This window comes from Zerene cesonia, chromosome 3 (genome assembly GCF_012273895.1).
Source record: "Zerene cesonia ecotype Mississippi chromosome 3, Zerene_cesonia_1.1, whole genome shotgun sequence".
In the NCBI taxonomy this organism is placed as follows: Eukaryota; Metazoa; Arthropoda; class Insecta; order Lepidoptera; family Pieridae; genus Zerene; species Zerene cesonia.
In genome coordinates this window covers 5331303-5351644 of record NC_052104.1, presented here as the reverse complement: position 1 = coordinate 5351644, position 20342 = coordinate 5331303, and the positions used below count along the sequence as shown (strand labels likewise).

General features: G+C 31.3%; 5 protein-coding genes across 7 annotated transcripts in view; 2 read left to right on the top strand and 3 right to left on the bottom strand.

The window, feature by feature from the left end:
• Window positions 1-3767, bottom strand: part of LOC119837080 (kynurenine formamidase-like) — a 5164-nt gene extending 1397 nt beyond the window's left edge. Inside the window, exons 1-4 of the mRNA XM_038362577.1 lie at window positions 3519-3767; window positions 3229-3350; window positions 554-748; window positions 25-201 (exon numbers count right to left, since the gene is read on the bottom strand). Of these exons, the coding sequence (XP_038218505.1) occupies window positions 25-201; window positions 554-748; window positions 3229-3350; window positions 3519-3730 (706 nt within the window). The 5' untranslated portion in view covers window positions 3731-3767. The remainder of the gene's footprint in view (window positions 1-24; window positions 202-553; window positions 749-3228; window positions 3351-3518) is intronic.
• A 1518-nt stretch (window positions 3768-5285) lies between these two features.
• On the top strand, window positions 5286-10280 carry LOC119836807 (TAF5-like RNA polymerase II p300/CBP-associated factor-associated factor 65 kDa subunit 5L). The gene is made up of 12 exons (XM_038362281.1): window positions 5286-5544; window positions 5641-5795; window positions 5895-6269; window positions 6906-7053; window positions 7317-7386; window positions 7494-7641; window positions 7769-7951; window positions 8372-8524; window positions 8634-8781; window positions 9083-9251; window positions 9684-9915; window positions 10136-10280. The coding sequence occupies exons 1-12, from the start codon at window positions 5476-5478 to the stop codon at window positions 10254-10256; spliced, it is 1971 nt and encodes a 656-aa protein (XP_038218209.1). The 5' UTR covers window positions 5286-5475; the 3' UTR covers window positions 10257-10280.
• Window positions 10281-10297: 17 nt separating this feature from the next.
• On the bottom strand, window positions 10298-12087 carry LOC119836798 (DNA polymerase delta subunit 3). Its single transcript, XM_038362270.1, has one exon. The coding sequence runs from the start codon at window positions 11854-11856 to the stop codon at window positions 10519-10521; it is 1338 nt and encodes a 445-aa protein (XP_038218198.1). The 5' UTR covers window positions 11857-12087; the 3' UTR covers window positions 10298-10518.
• Window positions 12088-13159: 1072 nt separating this feature from the next.
• LOC119837756 (LIM and senescent cell antigen-like-containing domain protein 1) lies at window positions 13160-18022 on the top strand. Of its 3 annotated transcripts, XM_038363501.1 has the most exons (9): window positions 13160-13348; window positions 13477-13533; window positions 14525-14638; window positions 14830-14942; window positions 15108-15300; window positions 15609-15750; window positions 16265-16381; window positions 16625-16766; window positions 17070-18022. In XM_038363501.1, exons 2-9 carry the CDS (start codon window positions 13526-13528, stop codon window positions 17261-17263), a joined length of 1023 nt encoding a protein of 340 aa, XP_038219429.1. In that variant the 5' UTR covers window positions 13160-13348; window positions 13477-13525; the 3' UTR covers window positions 17264-18022. The 3 variants fall into 3 exon arrangements, with proteins under 3 accessions (XP_038219429.1, XP_038219437.1, XP_038219447.1); XM_038363509.1 differs by lacking the exon at window positions 13477-13533; XM_038363519.1 differs by lacking the exon at window positions 13477-13533 and having other exon boundaries at window positions 13160-13359.
• Window positions 18023-19831: 1809 nt separating this feature from the next.
• LOC119837700 (ATPase H(+)-transporting accessory protein 2) overlaps window positions 19832-20342 on the bottom strand; it is a 3921-nt gene continuing 3410 nt past the window's right edge. The window contains exon 8 of the mRNA XM_038363434.1: window positions 19832-20219. Coding sequence (XP_038219362.1) covers window positions 20046-20219 — 174 coding nt within the window. The 3' untranslated portion in view covers window positions 19832-20045. The remainder of the gene's footprint in view (window positions 20220-20342) is intronic.

Here is a 20342-nt window from a genome sequence, read left to right as displayed (position 1 = left end):
AGTACAGCTCTTTTATATAAATACCTGGTATAGATCTAGATAGGTTTACATTCTCTATATTGTATAAACCCGCAACCGCTCCCATTCTATGGGCTGTAAAATTTTGGCTCGACCCAGGGTCAATAGATGAAACATCAACACCGATCCCGACGACGTTTTTATAGGACGTCGTTATCCATTCCATTACCTCACCACTTAAGCCTGAAATAAGACCTTATATTAGCTCTATGACGAACTAGCGGTCCCCCCAGCTTCGCCCATTGTACATATATATCCTATGTCACTCAGTGCAGATGCAGCTTCCTAGTAGCTACTGTGTAATTTTTGTGTGAAAACACAAACAAACACGAAAAGACAAGTGTTTTTTCTTTAGAATATAAGTTCAGAATCCGGTTTTAACCTTGAAATAATATTATAAATAAAAATATGAATATTTATAGCAGACATGAAGTATTTTCGCCGGTATGTATAAAAAGGGCAATAGCAATTTTTACTATAAATTGTTTTTGGAGCCTCAAGAAAAATTATGATATTCCTCAACTTTTACAATTACCTGGAAAATTAAGTGTTTTGTCGGCTCCTATACCGAGGTATTTATTTCTGTCGTGAACAAATTTACTCCAGCCGAATTTAAAAACTATTAAACATGGCTTTCCAAAGTTGTCATTTATCATAAAGTCCAAGTGGTGTTTATATAAAACGAAATTGGGGTTGTCGTTGACTATGGAACTTACGTCGGCTATTATCACTGCAAAAACAGATTATTATAGGTAATTAGTGTTTATAAAATTATAAATATATGTTAGTACAATTGTGTAAAACTGAACTTGCTGGCTAGCTGTTTCATAATAAAATAGCAGCTTTTTATACGGTAGCTATTTATACCCAAACAATACATCCCTTATCGTTACCATGGATTATGATTATTTACAAAAAATTGCACCCTTACTTATTATACTCACATAGTTATGTCGCTTATATAAGCAAGGAGTCTGCTTAATATATACATTTATTAATAAAAAAAGTACATAAGTTTTAAATTATATTTTCTTGAGACCTGACCACGACTACGTAACCATTGTGCTTCAACCAAAGAGTAGATCAATATACATATTACAAGCAATAAAAGTCAATTCTTCCATAAATATGTGTCTATATATTAATTTATTGCCTTCAATTATAGGTATCGTTTAATTCCCTGATTCATGTCGAGTGGGCGCTCTAAAAACATACTGAAATACTTGAAACAGACAGCAAACAGAATTTTGTATTTGATTTGATTTTTTTTTACAATTTTTTTTCCATTTTCAAAATTCAAAATAGATAGCTACTCTCTGATAAGTCTAGTAAAGATTCGAAGAATTCAGTTAAACATCGTAATATTAAGGTTTCACCACAGAAACATAAATATTGTACTGTCGAATAGCTTTTGTGGTGTAATTTTTAGTGACTGATTACTATTTTTTTGTACAAAACAGTCTTATTGTAGAAACGTTTTGTTGAAGGCAGCAAACAAAGTTAATCAAATTTGTACCGGGAGCTTTAAAGAAAATATTGTTTTTTTTTATGGACCGTGACAGTTAGAAAGTTAACAATTTTCAAAGATGATGTATTTATTTTGTCACTTTAACAGCATATAATAAAAAAAAGGTTAAATAAAGTTTGGCATAGTCATGAATTGGATAGGTTTTAGCTTATTTTTACGGAACCCTTAGTGTTCCAAGTTCGACTCGCGCTTGTCATTTTTTGTATAAGATTTAAAGAAAATATAATCTTAAACAAAGCAACGATATTTATTTATCCTTCACCATTATCGTCCTAAAAAATTATAGACACAAGGTGATAGTAACAGACGAGCAAAAAATGATTGAAATGTAGATTTGGGCTCAGTACAGATTGATAACGAAAAAATTTTCTTGAAATCTTTCGATTTCATCCGTATCTAGATAAGATACGGATCAAATCAAATTCAAGGAATTCGATAAGTAACAAACCAATGAATTTCATGAAGTATTTAAGTCTTTCATAACAAAATGCAAAACTATTATGTATTTGAAATAGTAAATCAAAAAAAGAATTTGTATTTAGTATTAAAATACATTTCTTAAACATATCTGGGCAAATACAATGTTCTTGTCTAATTCATCTTGTGTGCTCTCATTTTTACATGGTCCAGTACTGCCCAGGTGCCCATGTTAGAATAGCAACCATGTTTTCCCTAGAGTACTACGTGTTGCTGCAATCTATCCGATCACACTCAGCACGTTAACACGAATATTCTTTGTAACAGAAAAATAAAAGCTTTTTATGGGCCAATTCATTCAGGAGCTACGACGACGTAGGCGTACAGACAGAGGTGGATTAACACTAGGGGCAGTCGGGGCTAGTGCCCAGGGCGGCAAATTTTATAGGGCGGCAAAATTAGAAAAGTGAAATTTGAAAAAAAAATTTGTAGTGTTACCAAAAGTTTTAATAGGAATTTTTATTCTTTTTAATCATATATTACTCAAGAGAGCAGTATCCGTTACGCGCGCAAGCGCACGCATTAAAGTAAAATTAGATATATTTTTATGCTTATGATATATTTAACCAATCACATTTCTAATAGTTCATTTATATACCTATATTTCATCTAAATTATATTTGTGGATTTCAAGAAATTCAACTGATACATTATTTGTCAAATCGAACTTTGGTAAATTATAATTTTGGCACCTTAAGTAAAAATTAACCTTGATGGAAATAATTTAATTAACCTTGAAGATTTGAAATGGTAATATTTGATTTATTAATTTTCTGGAATCAAAAATTCAAATCTGTTTTTATTTGAAAAATTAAAAACGTTTTTGAGTAATTTCTGCATTGAAACAAAAATAAACATTAATTAATTAATTGAATAATTTCTCAAAAACTGAATAACTTGTCGATTATACTCATTAACTTAAACTTAACGAAAATCTTATACTTTTGAATCTTATCAACTGGCAACTGTATTATTAAAGTACATAAATAATATATGTAATAAATTATTTGCAATACATGAAATATTTTAATTATTAGAAAAACAAGTCAATGAAATTTTAGTGATGGGGCGGCATTTTTTCCAGTGCCCAAGGGCGGCAGAAATTTAAATCCGGCCCTGCGTACAGATCAATCATGTGGGTACCAATATTCGATTTAGATGGAGATTAATAATTTAATATATTATACATAAATAATCACACTTACATGGTACAATAAGTTTCTCCAATGGAATTTCTGCAACAAATTTCCCATGCTCATTAAAGTGATATGGTGCATCAACGTGAGTGCCTGTATGTTCAGATGTGGCAAAATCATTTAGGGCATACCTGTAGATATAATTAATATATTTTTATTCAAGCCGACATGTAATTAATTCAAGATTATAAGATATCCCAAAGGACAGTTAAATAATAGAAAGTGAAACATTGACTAAAAAATGTTACGTAGTTCCAATTTACTAATATATTATATATATAATATTATATAATACTTACTGTCCACCATCTCCTACTTCGACTATTTTTTTATTTATAAATTCAAAACTTTGCGCATCAGGCCAATAAATTGAAGTCTCATCGAAGGGATGGGTCAAATCAATAAATTCATAATTATCATTAAATAATATAGAATTTAATGATTGAATTGTCCCAGATGTGAAGTATGTAAATGACAAAATTAAACAAGTTATATAAACTGGAAGCACCATTGTACGTGCTTATTGGATGTCTCAAACGCACTACTTTATGCAATGATCATTTTAGATAACGAACAATTTGTTCTGAGCAGGACCGGACTTAGGGAACGGACCTTAGCCTCTGCAATAGACTTCGTATTTACAAAAATCATCGTTCTATATTTGTTTACTAAAATCGGATAAGCAAAAACTATCAAAATCTCAAATGGCCCAGTTGCAATTTCTCCTCATCCTAAGCTGTATCCCAATGGCTCAATGACAGTGGGGTGGTACTCACACGCAGTCTCTGTTGGGTTTTCGATACCATGCCTTGAATGATAAGTCCGTAATGTTAACTTGGTTTGGAAAAGTGAATTGGAAATGTTGTACCTACATTTTATTTAGGAAATAACATTTGGGGCCAATGGGGCCCCAACCATTTTTGCCCCGAAGCTTCCTTCTCTAAATCCGGCATTGGTTCTAAGAATCCTATTACAAAAATAGTCAAGTATCTGTTTTATAATTAGAATATTGGAGATTGCCGATTGGTGCTGGTCGAAAGTAATTTTAAACCAACTGTATTAATAGAAATTTGATTTTATAAGTCAGCATAAAATGCCCATTAGACTGAACAATGTTTACTCATCAACAATCAACATTTGAAGAAAGTCGACGTCTAAAGATGTCGCAATTTCGCTAATCTGACAATTTGACCTTAGGGAACAGTCCATATTTTTTCAATTTCCGGCTGGTCTCCCACACCAATATTAACTGCTAATACTGGTTGGAGGTATTTAATTATTGAATGGATAAGATACTTTCTCTTATCTTAATCTGACACTTTACAATAAGTTAAGATTTAATTTACCATTTAATAACAATTAAATTGTAAAAAAGGCTTTTTAATTTTATTCTCCAGAACTGTACCTAAACTATTTCTAAAACAGGATACCTATATCATAAAAGAAATTGCAAATATTTTTAAAATTGTCGAATTCCCAGGAATTGCTGGGACTTTGACAGAAGGCTGTCTAGTGTCCCGGGGCTATAATATTTTTGAAACTTAATAAACCATAATTATGTATTAATTATTTGTTCAATGTGTCAAATATCCCTTATAATATTCCATAATTTCTCCCTGAGGTCAATAAATAATTTTATTTCGTAATCTATGCCTAATTTCTCAGAAGATGTTTTTGGAAAAGACTTCTTAAGGAAGTCTAATTGAAAGGTTTAATTGAAGGAATAAAAGTTTGAGTTTGTGTACGAAATTGCATAGGAAAACTGTATGGTCACCCTACCATAAAGGTCCATGTTATCTTTCTCGCTTGTCTTGTTTGCCGCGAGTACTTGGTACAGATTAAGAACTACACAGTTCACAACTGGTCCAATCGGTATTGATAACGTACTATGTCCATGTTCCTATCTATTACCTATGAATTTTGAAAAAAGTCGTTTAAGACATTATTGTTGCGTTGCTAGCAGTTCCTAGTTTAGTTTAGTACATTACTTACTCTGTGTTCAGTACCACAAAGCAATTTACTCAGAACATAATTTTTAATCTGTGTTGTTGTCTGACTACTTATCATGATTTTATTGTTGTTTATTTAATTTTGCATTGACAATTGACATTAGACATAGTAAAAATAAAAATATTTATTAACTTTATTGATCTTATTCATGTTATTAAATGTTAATTTATTACATGCCACTATAATATTCCCATAAAAGTACTTGGTTTAAACGGTAAGGTTAAGTAAATCAAGAGAACATTATCAATGAAAAGAAATAAAAATGATGCAGTTAAAGCTGTTGTTACATCCTACTTAGAAAGGCGAAATTATCCTGTAAGTATGTTCAGTACAGGAATTGATAAAGAATGAAACTGATGACTTTCACCTATTCTTAAGTCTTCAATAACATTACATATCTTTTAATTAAAGGATATCGATGTATTCAATAGCAGTAACACAGTAAGCCGAAGTGCCGAAGAAATGGCTGTAGCTACCATAGTACAATGCGAATCTAGTCGTGCCAACTCTATTTTGTTTTCGTGCATCAATAATGACCCAGGGCAATATGACACACAGTACACCAGGTAAATATTATCACGCAATGTTTAACTCAATAAACATTTTTCTTGTTTCCTTTTTTATCTAGACTTTTGTTTAATGTATGTAATAATCTTGTATTTCAGATTATTTAACTTTATAAAAGATTTAAAGATAGAAAAGGTAAAAAATGAATTGCTAGGTTTATTAACACCACTTCTTTGTCATCTCTATTTGGAAATGTTAAGAGGAGGTCATGGAGGTCCTGCTCAAATGTTTCTCAAGAGGCACTCAGTGGCACTTCCTCAAAAGGATTTATCTTACCATCAACCTATAGATGGAAATCTTCCCTCTGCTTTATATAGACCTAACAGCCTTGAACAGCTATTCAATTCCCTTCAAAACGGCACAATAGATAATGAAACACCTGAAAAAGATTACATGAATCAGTTACTTGAAGATATTGGATCTGTATATACTTTACAAGAAATTGAAACTAGACCAACAATTGCTGCTTTCAGGTAAGGTCAATATTTTTTTATTTATACTGGGAAGTGTAAGGAAAAGGATATAGGCCTCCGGCTCCCCTACTCACCGAACGAAACAGCAGTATGCTATTTCACGCTGGTCTTCTGTGGGGGTGTGGTATTTCCCTGGTGCAAACTGGCCCAATTCATGCTGAAACGCGCTTGTCTACCACATTTAACACTATAATGTCCGTATTTTTATTTCTTTCTTTTGCTCTCAAATTAGAAATAGATTAGAATATGAAGAGAATTTATTTTTTACCAAAGAAGCTTTAAAACTACTACACTCAATTGATTAATTATTTTATTGGCAAGTGTATATAATATGTATAAATTGTATGTATGTATAATACTTATCTTCTGCGATTTACAGAGGGTTGTTTATTAAGCTTATTAGGATCTTAGGAGAATGTTGTTCAGAAGTTTTTTTTTTATCTCTTCTACTATTACCTGGAATTAATTGCCCTTGTGAAAATTTTAATTCAAACTGTAATATTGAAGCACTTTGCTTATGAGTAATCAATTTTTTATCTCAACAATGTAACAATCAACATATGTAAAGCATACCTTAAAATGCCTATATTCGAAGTTGTAAATTATGTTATTATTTAATTAATTTCAATGTTTTAGGTCTTGTAAATTTGACATCTGCCTCTCACAAGATTCACTAAATGTGCTAAAAGCATACTTAGCGAAACATGGCCATGTACTACTAATACAAGTTTTACAGACTTGGTTTCACATAGATGTTAACGGAGAAAATAGTAAAACTAATGCTGTGAGTATAATAAAATCACAAAATATGTGTGAATACAATTTTAGTATCCACTTTTCTTGGTATATACAAAATTATCTAAAGCTATGTAGTATTTTTTTGTTATTAACAAATAACAATCTGCTTGATGCAAAAAATAAGACACATAAGTTTTTCATTATTGTTTTATTCATTTCATATATTTCGTTTATTTGCTTTTATGGAAAAGCACTAAACATAGAAAAAAATAATTTTCTTTGTTTTAATTGCAAATATTCTGTAAACAGGAGGATGAAGAAGAAGATGAGTCAAAGGAAAACTCAAAAAAGTTTGATCTCAATTTAAATGACAAAATTGGTAACTTTTTTATTTGTCTTTCGTTTGCAATTATAAAATGCATGCAGTATTTATCATTATTTTACACAAAATTTTTTTTTTCATTAAGAAAGTTATGGTTATTTTAGATACATCTGACATATTTTCTAAATGTAATGGACATGCAGAATACCAATCTGTCGATAAAGAACTACGAGATCTTCAGGACGCCATTAAAAGTGTACGAGATTCATTGGTTCCACTAAAATTATACAAAATAGGTGCGCCTGACACTAAGTAAGTCATGTCCATGATTTGATGATGATTTTTTCTTTATTTAAAGGAATAAATAATGGCCTCTTAATTGTTTTTTAAGTTATGAAGATTATTTCTCTAAACAACAAATTTAATTTTTTTTATACAGTTTAGTCTGTGCAAAAACAGACCAATATTGTAACGTGCTATGTGGTGGATTTAGTAATTCCGAAATTCGTCTGTGGGATCTTGGACAAAACAATATTAATAGACGTGTCAATAAAAATATTTCTGAGTTTGAACTTGGATGTAGTGTTCCGATTGAACCTGAAGATATCGCAGATAATACAAGGTACGAAAATTAATTTGACCAAATTTTCCTGCATTAAAGTTTTCAATATAATACAATGATTCATTATGATACTGGTTGGGGTTCTAAGAAAATATATATGTGAAGATGCATATTATACCCAAGAATGAAGATGATCCTAACAATAAAAAAAAATACAACTCTTGCTTAAATTCACTGTTATTTATACTGAAGAAAGAATGTGTTGTTCCCCAAGTAGCAAAGTTTCAAAATTTCTTTAGAAAATGTTTAGTGCGTAATGTCTAATTGTATGTCAAATTTTATTACAAACCATAAATATGTATTATACTATGTGGTCAACGTTTATGTTTTTATGGAGACAATCATAAGAGTTTGGGATAATGTTTACAAGAAGTACTGAAAAAAAAAAATTATATGTCCTCATAAGTTTTATTATATTAGACAAATAGGTACAGGAGTGCCGTTAAGAGGACATTCGGGACCAGTACAAGCAGTCAGTATACTATCCCGAGAGGAATTAGTTTTATCAGCTTCACATGACAATACTATGAGGGCGTGGCGCATATCAGACTACTCGTGCGCTTCTATATATAGGTATATTAAATTAGTACATCATTATTTTTAATTGTATATATGAGAATAAAAGAGTATTTCATTCATAACTTTCTATTTGAGCTTGTTGTATAATATTAATATTTTTCAGAGGTCACAACTATCCAATTTGGTGTCTGGATGTATCAAAAAATGGGCTATTTATAGTAACAGGTTCCCATGACCGAACAGCTAAGTTATGGTCTCTTGATAGGACATTCCCTATTAGAGTTTTTATCGGCCACATGTCAGATGTCACAGTAAGCATTCGTCTCTTTCTTATCTCTGTTTTTCGTATTTCTTTAATAAAATTATTTTTGTTATAATTATTTTCCCTAATTAATAATTGATTACATGATCCTATTTACATTAAACTCCGTTAACCAAAAATGTATTTAATTTCCTTTAGGATCATTGAGATGGTTTGTAATAATAAATTTAAAGTTTTGTTGAAATAACATGAATAATATAGTATATTCATATAAGATTCATAGAATCAAACATCGTGGTGGAATTCACGTTTTTCGCAATAAAAATTTGACGATCTGTACACGTGAGCAGTGCGTGAAGTTCCACCCGAACGAGGCGTACATAGCGAGCGGCGGCGCGGACCGCAGCGTACGGCTGTGGAGCGTGTGCGACGCGCGGCTCGTGCGCGTGCTGTGCTCACACCGCGGGCCCGTGCGCGCGCTCGCCTTCTCGCCCGCCGGCACGCACCTCGCTAGTGCTGGTGAGAATACCACAGATTACCAAATAGTTGCTAATTATAGTATGTAATCTGTCTTACCTACGCGTTTTGTGTGTTGTCACTTGGATATATAACGCGACAATGTTAAGGGTTTAATGAAAATTTTCATTGAATTTGTTTGCATCTAGACATTAGACAAAAAGTGTGAATATCTGTTTTATACGAAGGTAACAATTTTTTTTTTTTGTGGTAACATAGCCACCATTTTTTCAAATACTTATTATTAAAGATATTTGCATTAACAACAAATCAATATGTAGACATATCTATGTCAGAATAGGGTAATATTTAAATATGTAGATTAGCATTATTTGTATATATGTAAGTTGCTAATAGGCTGTAATATAAAATAATAATAGAATAAGTATGAGAATACCAGAATCTGTAATATTAAACTTATTTACATTTTTACAGGTGATGATAAAAAAATTAAAATATGGGATTTAGCAGGATGCACCTGTGTTCATGAATATAGAGGCCATTATGGAAAAATAACTTCCTTAGACTGGTCAGCTGTTGGTAAACCTTCTCTTACAAATAGAGTATCCTCAGAACTAAGTGATATGACTACAGATAATTCTATACTCTGTTCTACTGGTATGGATGGTATTGTAAAAGTAATGTGGGACAGTCAATTAAAAAATAAGTAAGTACCTTCACTACACTAATTTTAGTCATTGTAGTAAAATATCTGTAGTTTCAAGTATAAAATATAAATAAAATGATTCTTATTAAGAATAAGAGAAAATTGTTCCCTGAACTCTGCAATAATTTGGACGAAAATATTTGATTACATGATATAATAACTTGTTTCTATAGAATAAATCAAAACATTACAAAAAATGAATAAAATTAACTTTTTCCAGGCAATTATCAAATCAAGAAAACTCAACATCCACTTACAATACAAAGTGTTCATATCTTGTTGATATACAAGTTCATCCAGATTGGATGGTTGCAATAGGCTCAAAAAAATATTCACTATAATGAAATAAAACAATTTTTGTTCAATTCTTGTATTTATTTTATTCCCTATGATTGAGATTAAAATATATTGTTGGAGTTATAAATGTTCATATTCTGTAATATCATTCATGATTGGAAACAAATAATTTACATATTTAAAAAATGTTTGGTACAGTATATGCAACTCACTAAACTTGATTTTAACTTGAAGTATTAACATTATTTTAACATGACAAATTTTATAAAACAGAAATAGGCATTTTTTACACATTTAATCAGTTCCTTATTTTTTTTTAAAGAAATTCATTAATGTGGCTTGTTTCCCCTTTTGAGGAGGTGAGATTTTTTTCTTAGAAACTTTTGTGTCACTAGATTTAATTTTTGGTGATATTTCAATTTTTCCCTGCTTTACAGAAGGATTTTCTTCCTGTTTTAAAGAATCTTTGACTGGTTGCTTTTCTTCATGATCTTCATTATCTGAACAACTTTCATACACTTCTTCACGTTTGGTAACTATGTAACCATCATCACTCATGTAGGTTTTATCAACAACCTTTCGCTTTTTCCTAGGGTTGACAATCCCAGTGGTAATCTTTAAGTTATTCACAGTCGGTGTTGGAGGTATTTCATCATCTGAATCAATTTTTTCATTAGTTTTATCTTCCTTTTCAAAAGGATCATCCTCATCTTCACTTTCGCTGTCTGAAACCCTCAGAACTCTTTTTCGTTTCTTATCAACTTTAGAATTTTTCTTTATTTGATTCAAAACTTTATTGTTTCCATTAAATTGTTTTTCTTTCTTCACCTCAGCCTTAACTTGAGTTACAACTTCCACTTCGTCTGTTTCCATTTCCTCAATAACGTTGCTTTCTTCTTTAATGATAGTTGATTGTTCTTTTACAGATGGTTTTAATTCTTTATTTTTATTACTACTGTTTTGCTTATTAAAAAATCCTGCAATTCCTTTTTGAGCTGAGGCTTTGCTTACATTTTGTTTATTAATGTTTTCTTTTTGAGGAGATAAAATTTCTTTCTTAATTTCCTTATGATTTGATTCAGTTTTTATAGTTTTATCAACATTATTTACACTAGCAGCTTTAGGTAGTGCCTCTTTAATATTTTTCTTTTGCAATAAAATAGGTTTTTTGTCAACTAAAACTTCTTGACTATTACTTTTAAGACTAGTAATTTCCTCAAAGGATCTTTTCATACAATTGCTATTTTTAATTACACCAGAACATAAATTAAAATCATCATATTTATTGAGAGATACATAAGCAGCAGAATCGACATGTGATGTTCCTTTACAAACACTGTATACATGTTGAAAAAATATTATTTTGAATGTCTTCTTTATGTTTTCTAACTCATTTGCTGGACAAACGGAAACTTTAGCTTTATTGTCATCGATTAATCCTGATATCAAATAACTAACACTTAACTCTTGTTTTGGGTCATTTTTTCGAATTGTTTCAATAAAAACCTTAAGTAACGATTTGCTGCTATTAATATGAATGCAAAGGTCCTTACTCAAAGATATATATGTGACTAACTTTCCTTCATCCAGAATGATCTCCTTTAATGTGCTCAAGTTTGATACATTGTCCTCATTAGTTTCCATAGCTTTACCGACTGATCACTTTTAATATATGGGAGTAAAATTAATTTTTCATACAATGAGCACAGAGTAAGTAATGAACTACACAATGAGTAAACTGCGATGTGTACCTACAGCAATATAATCGTTTAGAAGTACAATTAGTAGTGGTAGTAAAGGTAATTTTTATGTAATTTGTCAACAATACACAGCACTCAGCAAGTTGGAGCCGAGAGGAAGCGCGAATTTTTATATGACAGTGACAAATGTCAATAAAACAAAATAGACAAGGTGCTGTCAGTGGCCTTGAAGTTATAGATAATTATTAGCTGCACGCCCCGGCTCCGCCCGGGCAGTCATTTATCGTAATTTAAATAATATGAACTATACAATTTTTTACGTTGGCTTAAATTGCTCATGGTGCGCAAATATATAACTTCATAGCGCCATGTATTTATATAGGTACCAATGTTTCACTTTAGCAAAAAATATATATATTTGCAACAAAACTACTGAGCAGTTTCAATGAAAAATTCCATAAAAGTTCGGCTGTGTTTGACCTTGACTACAAGACTGTTTTATTGTATTATTTAAAAAGAAGGAAAAATTGCGTCAGCGCCACTAAAATATAAAATAACTCTGAAGGACAATTTTGCAGCGTGGCACTTAAAAGGTGACTCTTCAGCATATGTTACCTTAAAGAATTCAAAACAGTACTTGTGATAATAACTAGATATAGAGAACATATATATATGATTATAGGGAATAGTAATATTATTAAATATAATTATGATTTTTAACTAAGTTCGTTTTATAGGTAAGATTTATCTGCACATACATAAATTAATATGTGTGTCCTTTCAATTATGAAGACTGGAACTAAGCGTTTACGTTATTAGGTTTTAATTTATGGTTTTGTAAACGTTGATTTTAGCATAAAAATGAATTTTTTCAAATTCATAATCTTTCAATTCAACATTTCGTTTGACAAACATTTTGTACTTATTATCCTGTGGCTCTTGCTCGTAACGCTTTTCAGCCGCAAATGCTCAGTTCTTAGATAAAGATCATGCACATTGGGACCTGCTTGGGTCATTTTTAATATCGAGAATGTATGTATTTCTTTTATTTTACTTTGAGTATTATTTCAAGGAACAAATATTACATATTCAGTCTTTAGAATAGTAATAATCATTAATATTGATAACGAAAATTCCTAAATACCTACTGAAAACATAAATTTATGGGTATAAATGCCATGAACGCAGCACAATATGCCATCTTCCTACTGTCGTCTTCAACTTGTCATAACTAGTGGGTCTTGACAGCTGATGCCTCTCCCCTCTTCTCTCCGCTGCTTTAGTGTAGAGTTTCCAATCTGTTGTTGTATTTTATTGTAATACAAAAAAATCTTCAGTTTATTTTAAAAATATTTTTGAAATATTAACATCAATAGTGTAACATATTTAATTTTCAAATGTAACAGTTCTGTGGTTGCAAGTTAAACGAATCAAAAGTGAGTTTCTGGTAAAGTCAAATCTATTTTTATTAGCATTACATCATTTGTTCCGATGTTTGTTTATTTTATTGCAAGAAATTGATATTATTATTTATTTATTAAAAGTGTATTTTCCATTTTGACAGAAAACTTAAAGAAAGTGGCCCTTTAATTTTGTTTCATATAAGATCCAAAATGCCAGGGTAAGCAATTATGTGGGAGTGGTCCTACGTATAACTATTCGTTTCTTCATGCAAATTCTAAAACATATTTAATAATAGTACATTTCAGTAGATCTAAACCTACATTTTTACAAAAAAAAATGTCACCTATGCTTTGACCTCATTCATGACCATCTAAAAGGATGTTGCATTATGGTAGTTGACTAATAGTCTAATAAAACATCTTTTATGCATTTCTTATAAGATTTCACAAGCACAATTTCAGCTTCCCACTCAAATAACACATTAATGATCATGTTAATGTTTCTTTAAGAGTATTTATTGACTATTTACTTTAAGCACATAATTAAACTCGAGCCAGATTATAATTATTTTACATTTTTTTCCTTATTTGACTCATTTTGGAACATAGAGTGTTACAGGAAATATAATGAATATATAGTAGATATTTTCCAATTGTATTGTGTATAAACTATGTATTTCATTTTATTATAAAAAAACACCTTATCTCCAGTACTATAATAATGTAATATCTGGCTTATAGTTATATCTACCGCCTTGGCACAGTGATTTATACATGAGAGTTGAAGTAAGGGGTCATAGGATCGTTTCCCAGTGGGGACTCGAAAAAAATGTCTTGGTCTGGTAGGAAACAGAAGGCTGCCTACCTATCACCTACTTGCCTATAAAGAAAATTGATCAGTAAAATGTATATCATATCCACTATGCCCCCCTTGGGGACACAGGACTAAACATTATAACTAGTTATATATTACTTTGTCCAATCTTAACATTCAAAGTTACGAAAATATAGTTTCAGAGACTAATTTCAATTAATTATTGAATTATTATGTAACAATCTGTGGCTATTAGGGAAAAAGGTTTACTCTTATTTCTTGGTCTAATTCCATTCAACTGTTTTATAACACTTGCATTAAATAAACATTTATTAGACAACAGTTAGGCAACATTTATTATTATTTTACTTATATATGTAATATTATATTTACAGCTTAGGAAGGATGTCACTGGACAATATGTTTTGTACGAGGTGTGGAGATGGTTTTGAGCCTAACGAGAAAATTGTCAATTCTAATGGTGAACTTTGGCATACAAACTGCTTTGTGTGAGTAACATTATTTTAACTAACTCTGTATGTTAATCATGTTTTTATTCAGATCTAGGTTGAGACAAACCAACTAAACTTAAAATCATTGAAATCCATTTGGACTTAATTAGTTTTATGTGTAACTAACCTAATATCGTTTTAATCTAATTTTCTTCATATTTTGTATTAATTATTTGTTATTATACTAGATGTGCGCAATGTTTTCGTGTTTTTCCTGATGGAGTGTACTATGAATTTGAAGGGCGAAAATATTGTGAAAGAGACTTTCAAGTACTCTTTGCACCCTGCTGTGGGAAATGCCGTAAGTATACATTATTAAGTTATATCAACCTTTCAATTAATATATATTGAATTATAGATATATAATTATTAATATCCAGCCTACAGTCTTTCTTCAGTCAGTTTTATTTCTTCTCTTAAATTAATATGATCTGTGGTACATAAATAATTCTTAAAACATTTATAGGTGAATTTGTGATTGGTCGTGTTATTAAGGCGATGAATGCAAACTGGCACCCAGCATGTTTCCGTTGTGAAGAATGTAATATGGAGTTGGCTGATGCTGGTTTCATTAAAAACGCTGGACGCGCTTTGTGCCATACATGCAACGCACGCATCAAGGCAGACGGTTTGCAAAACTACATTTGCCATAAGTGCCAGTAAGTTAACTACAGTTTTATGAAAACTTGGTATAATTATATAAATCCTATTCATAATATTAATAGAGTAGAATTGATTTATAAATATCACATAATATAAAATTTTAATAAAATTCAGATTGATTATGAAAATGTGGCTGAATATTTTTTTCCTCTATGATTAATTCAGTTAAAAGGAGGTTAATGTAAAATTTTCCCTGTGCATATTGTGTATCTTTGATTATGCCTATATTTAAAAATGTAATAGTTTTATGTTCATTATTAATAATTAACATACATGTGTTCTAAAATGAATTGTCTATGACCAGTGGTGTGATAGACGGTGAGCCTCTAAGATACCGCGGGGAAGTATACCATGGGTACCACTTTATGTGTGCCACTTGCGGTGTGGAACTAGATCACACCGCGCGAGAAGTCAAGAACCGACCTGGATACGCTGCTAATGATGTGGTGCGTATTCTTCTAGACTACACCATTACCACATAGTGTATGTTTTATTTAAGAAATTAGATTTTTTATTTTATAGGCTAAGAACTTCCTTTAACTTCTGTCACTAAGTAATAGAGAAACAATTATGTCATTTTGAGAGACTTTGCACTACTTGCAAAAATAAACAGCCTTTTTAATAATAGAAAGCTTATATGATAAAGCTTATGTAATAATCCTTTTCTATGGCAAATAAAATGCATTATTTGCAGCATTATTTCTCTTTCTCTATGTACAGAAAATTTTCGTGTCAATGTTAGTTACCATAATACTCCGATAAAGCTTGACCGATCCTCATAAATTTTGTATATCGTGCACCCTCCCTACCCCTTAATGAGAGTAAGGCAGAACATCGTTTGGCGAGTCAGCTAGTATGACGGTACTACACCAGTGTATTGCGAGTTCTTCTAAAATCTCGCAATACACTCATCATTCTTCGGGTTAAGTTCATTGATCATTACTTATATTTTTCTTCTAGAATAATCTGTTTTGTCTCCGATGCCACGACAAAATGGGAATACCAATATGCGGTGCGTGTCGCCGTCCCATTGAAGAGAGGATTGTTACCGCTCTTGGAAAGCATTGGCATGTTGAGGTGAGATTGTTTAAAATATTTAAACAGTTTTTTTATTTTGCACCAACCGAACAATTTTATGAACTTTGGAATGCAATTAATTATCCAAACTTTATATAGTAAAAATTCTGTTCTATGTATATAAATGTAAATTGCTTTTAAAGTTTGCTGTATAAAGGAAGAATTAAATCGAATTTCTTTTGAAAATAGCTTCACCGTATACAAAATGAACATAATTAAAACATAAAAAAAATCTCTTCACAGCATTTCGTTTGCGCTAAATGCGAGAAGCCTTTCCATGGCCATCGCCACTATGAGAAAAAGGGTCTTGCGTACTGCGAGCAGCACTACCATCAACTGTTCGGCAACTTGTGCTATGTGTGCAACCAGGTCATTGCTGGCGATGGTAAGTGTGTCGCATAATTGTATTTTTATTTACTTCCATATCTTTTTGTTTAAATATTGGTTAGCATAATATCTTTTGTGTTGTATAATATTTAATATTGTGAACTTGTGATATAAAGAATATTTATTATTTGGTATGGTATGCAATAATTATTATAAAGTACCAGCTCATTCTCGCGTAATTTTGTACAGATACAATTAGTTATTTTTACGAAATAAAGTGACATCCATTATCCATCACAAAGTTTAACGTTCATAACGGGATTATTAGGGTAAAGTGAAACGGTTGTGTGTCGCGTTGCAGTGTTCACAGCGCTGAACAAGGCGTGGTGCGTGCACCACTTCGCGTGCTCAGTGTGCGACACCGCGCTGTCGACGCGCAGCAAGTTCTACGAGTACGACGAGCGGCCCGCGTGCCGCCGCTGCTACGAGCGCTTCCCACCCGAGCTGCGCCGCCGCCTGCGACGCGCACACCACTACACCATGCGCAGGAACTAACGCACACACACGCACGCACGCACGCGCACACCCACACACACACACACACAGACACACACACACACACACACAATGTAAAATAATAATTAACTACGCCTCTTCCAAGAATACATACTGACACAAATCTTTTCAATTATACTATATTGTTTACATGAGGATGTAAATGCCAATTGCAGATACCGCAATAAGACTGTATACAAGATAATTTATATATAAACACGCACACACCTTCGGGGCTAAGACTGCTATTTAAGTAACATGACATATTATTTTTCGATTTAATAGCATGTTGTGTTATGCACAGAACAATGCACCGTGTTGAGTGCAATTGAAGCATTTATTAGCAGACTTGAGGCCCTCTTCTAAAATATTATTTAAAACAAGAATTATATGTGTATTCCTATGTCTAATAATTATAATTTTTTAATCGTTTATTTAATATATGTACAACATAATCAACATAATTAATCGAACTACTACAGATTAAACATATTTTAGCCTTCTTATTCATTAGAATTGACTTGAATTAAGTAGCATTTAATTTTAAGATTAATTCACAATATAATTTCTAAGTTATTCTTAAAATAATTAAAAACATTAGCTGTGGTTTAAGTGCCTATAAAGTTTAATATTATATTATATTTTTGTGACTAAGATAACATCTGAATATTTCTAACCATTATATTTTATACTTTTTATTAGTTTAGATATTAAGATGAAGTTATTTTGGTGCTTTACTAATAAAACTGACAAACACTACAACGTTGTTTTATTTATGCACCATAATGCAAAAACTTAAAAATAAATTTAATTGGGTGGTAATAATCCAAATTCCAACATACTCCGCCGGCAACTGCGTATCCTGATTTATATTTATCCTGAAAAAAATAACCATAATTGGTTACTAATTTTCTTAAAAACCTGTATTGCGGTATCTAACTAAATATTATCCGTTACAAAGAAATGAATAAGTAACAAAATAGACATTGTCTTAGAGCAGCATTCTTAATGCCTAATAATTTGGCGTGGAAATTATGAGTTTATCGATTGCTATTGCATACTACGGGAACAAGTTCGTGTAACCACAAAGAGAAAGTTTAGTTGACCTTAAAAATGGATGATCATAGAATTCCTGTAATTAATTGAATTACCTTCTGGCAATTGCTTCTTTATTTAATAAAAGACATAAAAAGTCGAACAGTGGGTTATTATATTAAAAACGGTATACCTACAAATTTTGTCTATCATCTTCTAGTTGAGTGAATAAATGTTTGAGTTTGTGTTTTATGAAGGCTGAATACTTGCATAAAAAAACATATAAAAGGCGTTTTATATCTTATACCTTTAAACGAGCAATTTTTGTATATATATATATAATTGGAATCTCGGAATCGGCTCCAACGATTTTCATGAAATTATTAGTATATAGGGGGTTTCGGGGGCGATAAATCGATCTAGCTAGGAATCTTTTTTAGAAAATGTCATATTCCTGTTTTATTCGTGTTTTTTTTCCTGACATCTATTGGTGAATAATAATACTATTTTGCTTCGTAGATAGCTGGACAACTGAAATAACACATAATATAGTTCTTTTTATACCGATATTCCGGGATACGGACTTACGCGGTTTCAACCGCGGGTCACAGCTAGTTCTATTTTAAAGTATAAACATAAATAAATAATTATACATCAAGAAACGCAAAGTTTTATATTATGTAACTATTTCATAGTTTTAACGTAATACGCGTTCAAGGCATAGACATTACATTTTAATTAGATTTAACGTTATGTATTTTTTACTTCCTGCTACCCATTTCAAAAATGTTGGGGATGATGTCAACCGAACGTGCGATATCGGATTTTTATATTAAGCAGTTTGTCCTTATACGTATATGGCTTTGAGAATATCCCGTATATATACAGTTGTTGTTGAACTTCAAATCGTTCTTAATTATATGAATACCACTGTACATATACACTGATACTAGCTGACCCGGCAAACTCCTTTCTGCCTTACTCTTATAATTTAGGGGTATGAAAAATAGATGTTGGCCGATTCATGAGATGAGATGTTGGCAGATATTCCCAAATGCACACAAAATTTGATAGAATCGGTCCAGCCGTTTCAGAGGAGTTTGGTAACTAAAATTGTCACACGGGACTTTTATGTATAAGATAAAGCATAGAAATATATTTTTAATAGTCTATAGTAGTCATTACCTTAGGTCCAAACTTATTTATCCATATAAAAAATAAATTGCTAAATATATTTGTTGTTAAGCGCAAAACTCGAGAACGGCTTGACCAATCCGATTAATTATTTTTAACGATTTTGTAAAGATAAGGTTTTTTTCTGAAGAAAAAAGTACCACAGTTGAAACTCGGGCGGACAGCTAGCTTATTATAAAATTTGTTCAGGATTGATTATGTATTGTATACAAAGTAATTTTAGTTGTGAATGATCAATATCATTAAAAGTAAAATAAAGATAACCGCACGGATTCTCATATTGCTGTTTGATATGATACATATTAAGGCACATAGGTTGTTCTTAAATAAGTACACAACTTGGAGAACATAATTTATTTAAATAATAACACTATTATACACTTACATAACAATAAGTATCTCTATTTTTCGCGAATTTGTAACATCCTGCACAATATTGGAACGTATAACACCGCCAAGCGGAAAATGAACATTTAAGGGAAATAAAATTGCACTTCTATGCACGCACACATGAGGACTTTCGTCTTCACTATATAATACTTTATTTACTTATTTAATTATCCTTCTTCATTCTTGTGCTTGTCATACGGTAGATAATGGAATCCCTGCCTGGATCCATGTCCATGATGGCATAGACAATAGCGACTAAAGTGAAGGCAAACACAACGCCGAACCACAGGATGATGTTGAAGATAGCAGCATAGTCTGCTGTGTAATTGTCGTCCTCCTACAGACAAAACCAAAATTATTAGATTAGGTATTAAAACTTAATATGCACAGTGAAATTTTCAATTAAATTACATAACTACATGTATAATTATTTCAATAATACATATAAGTTACTATTACT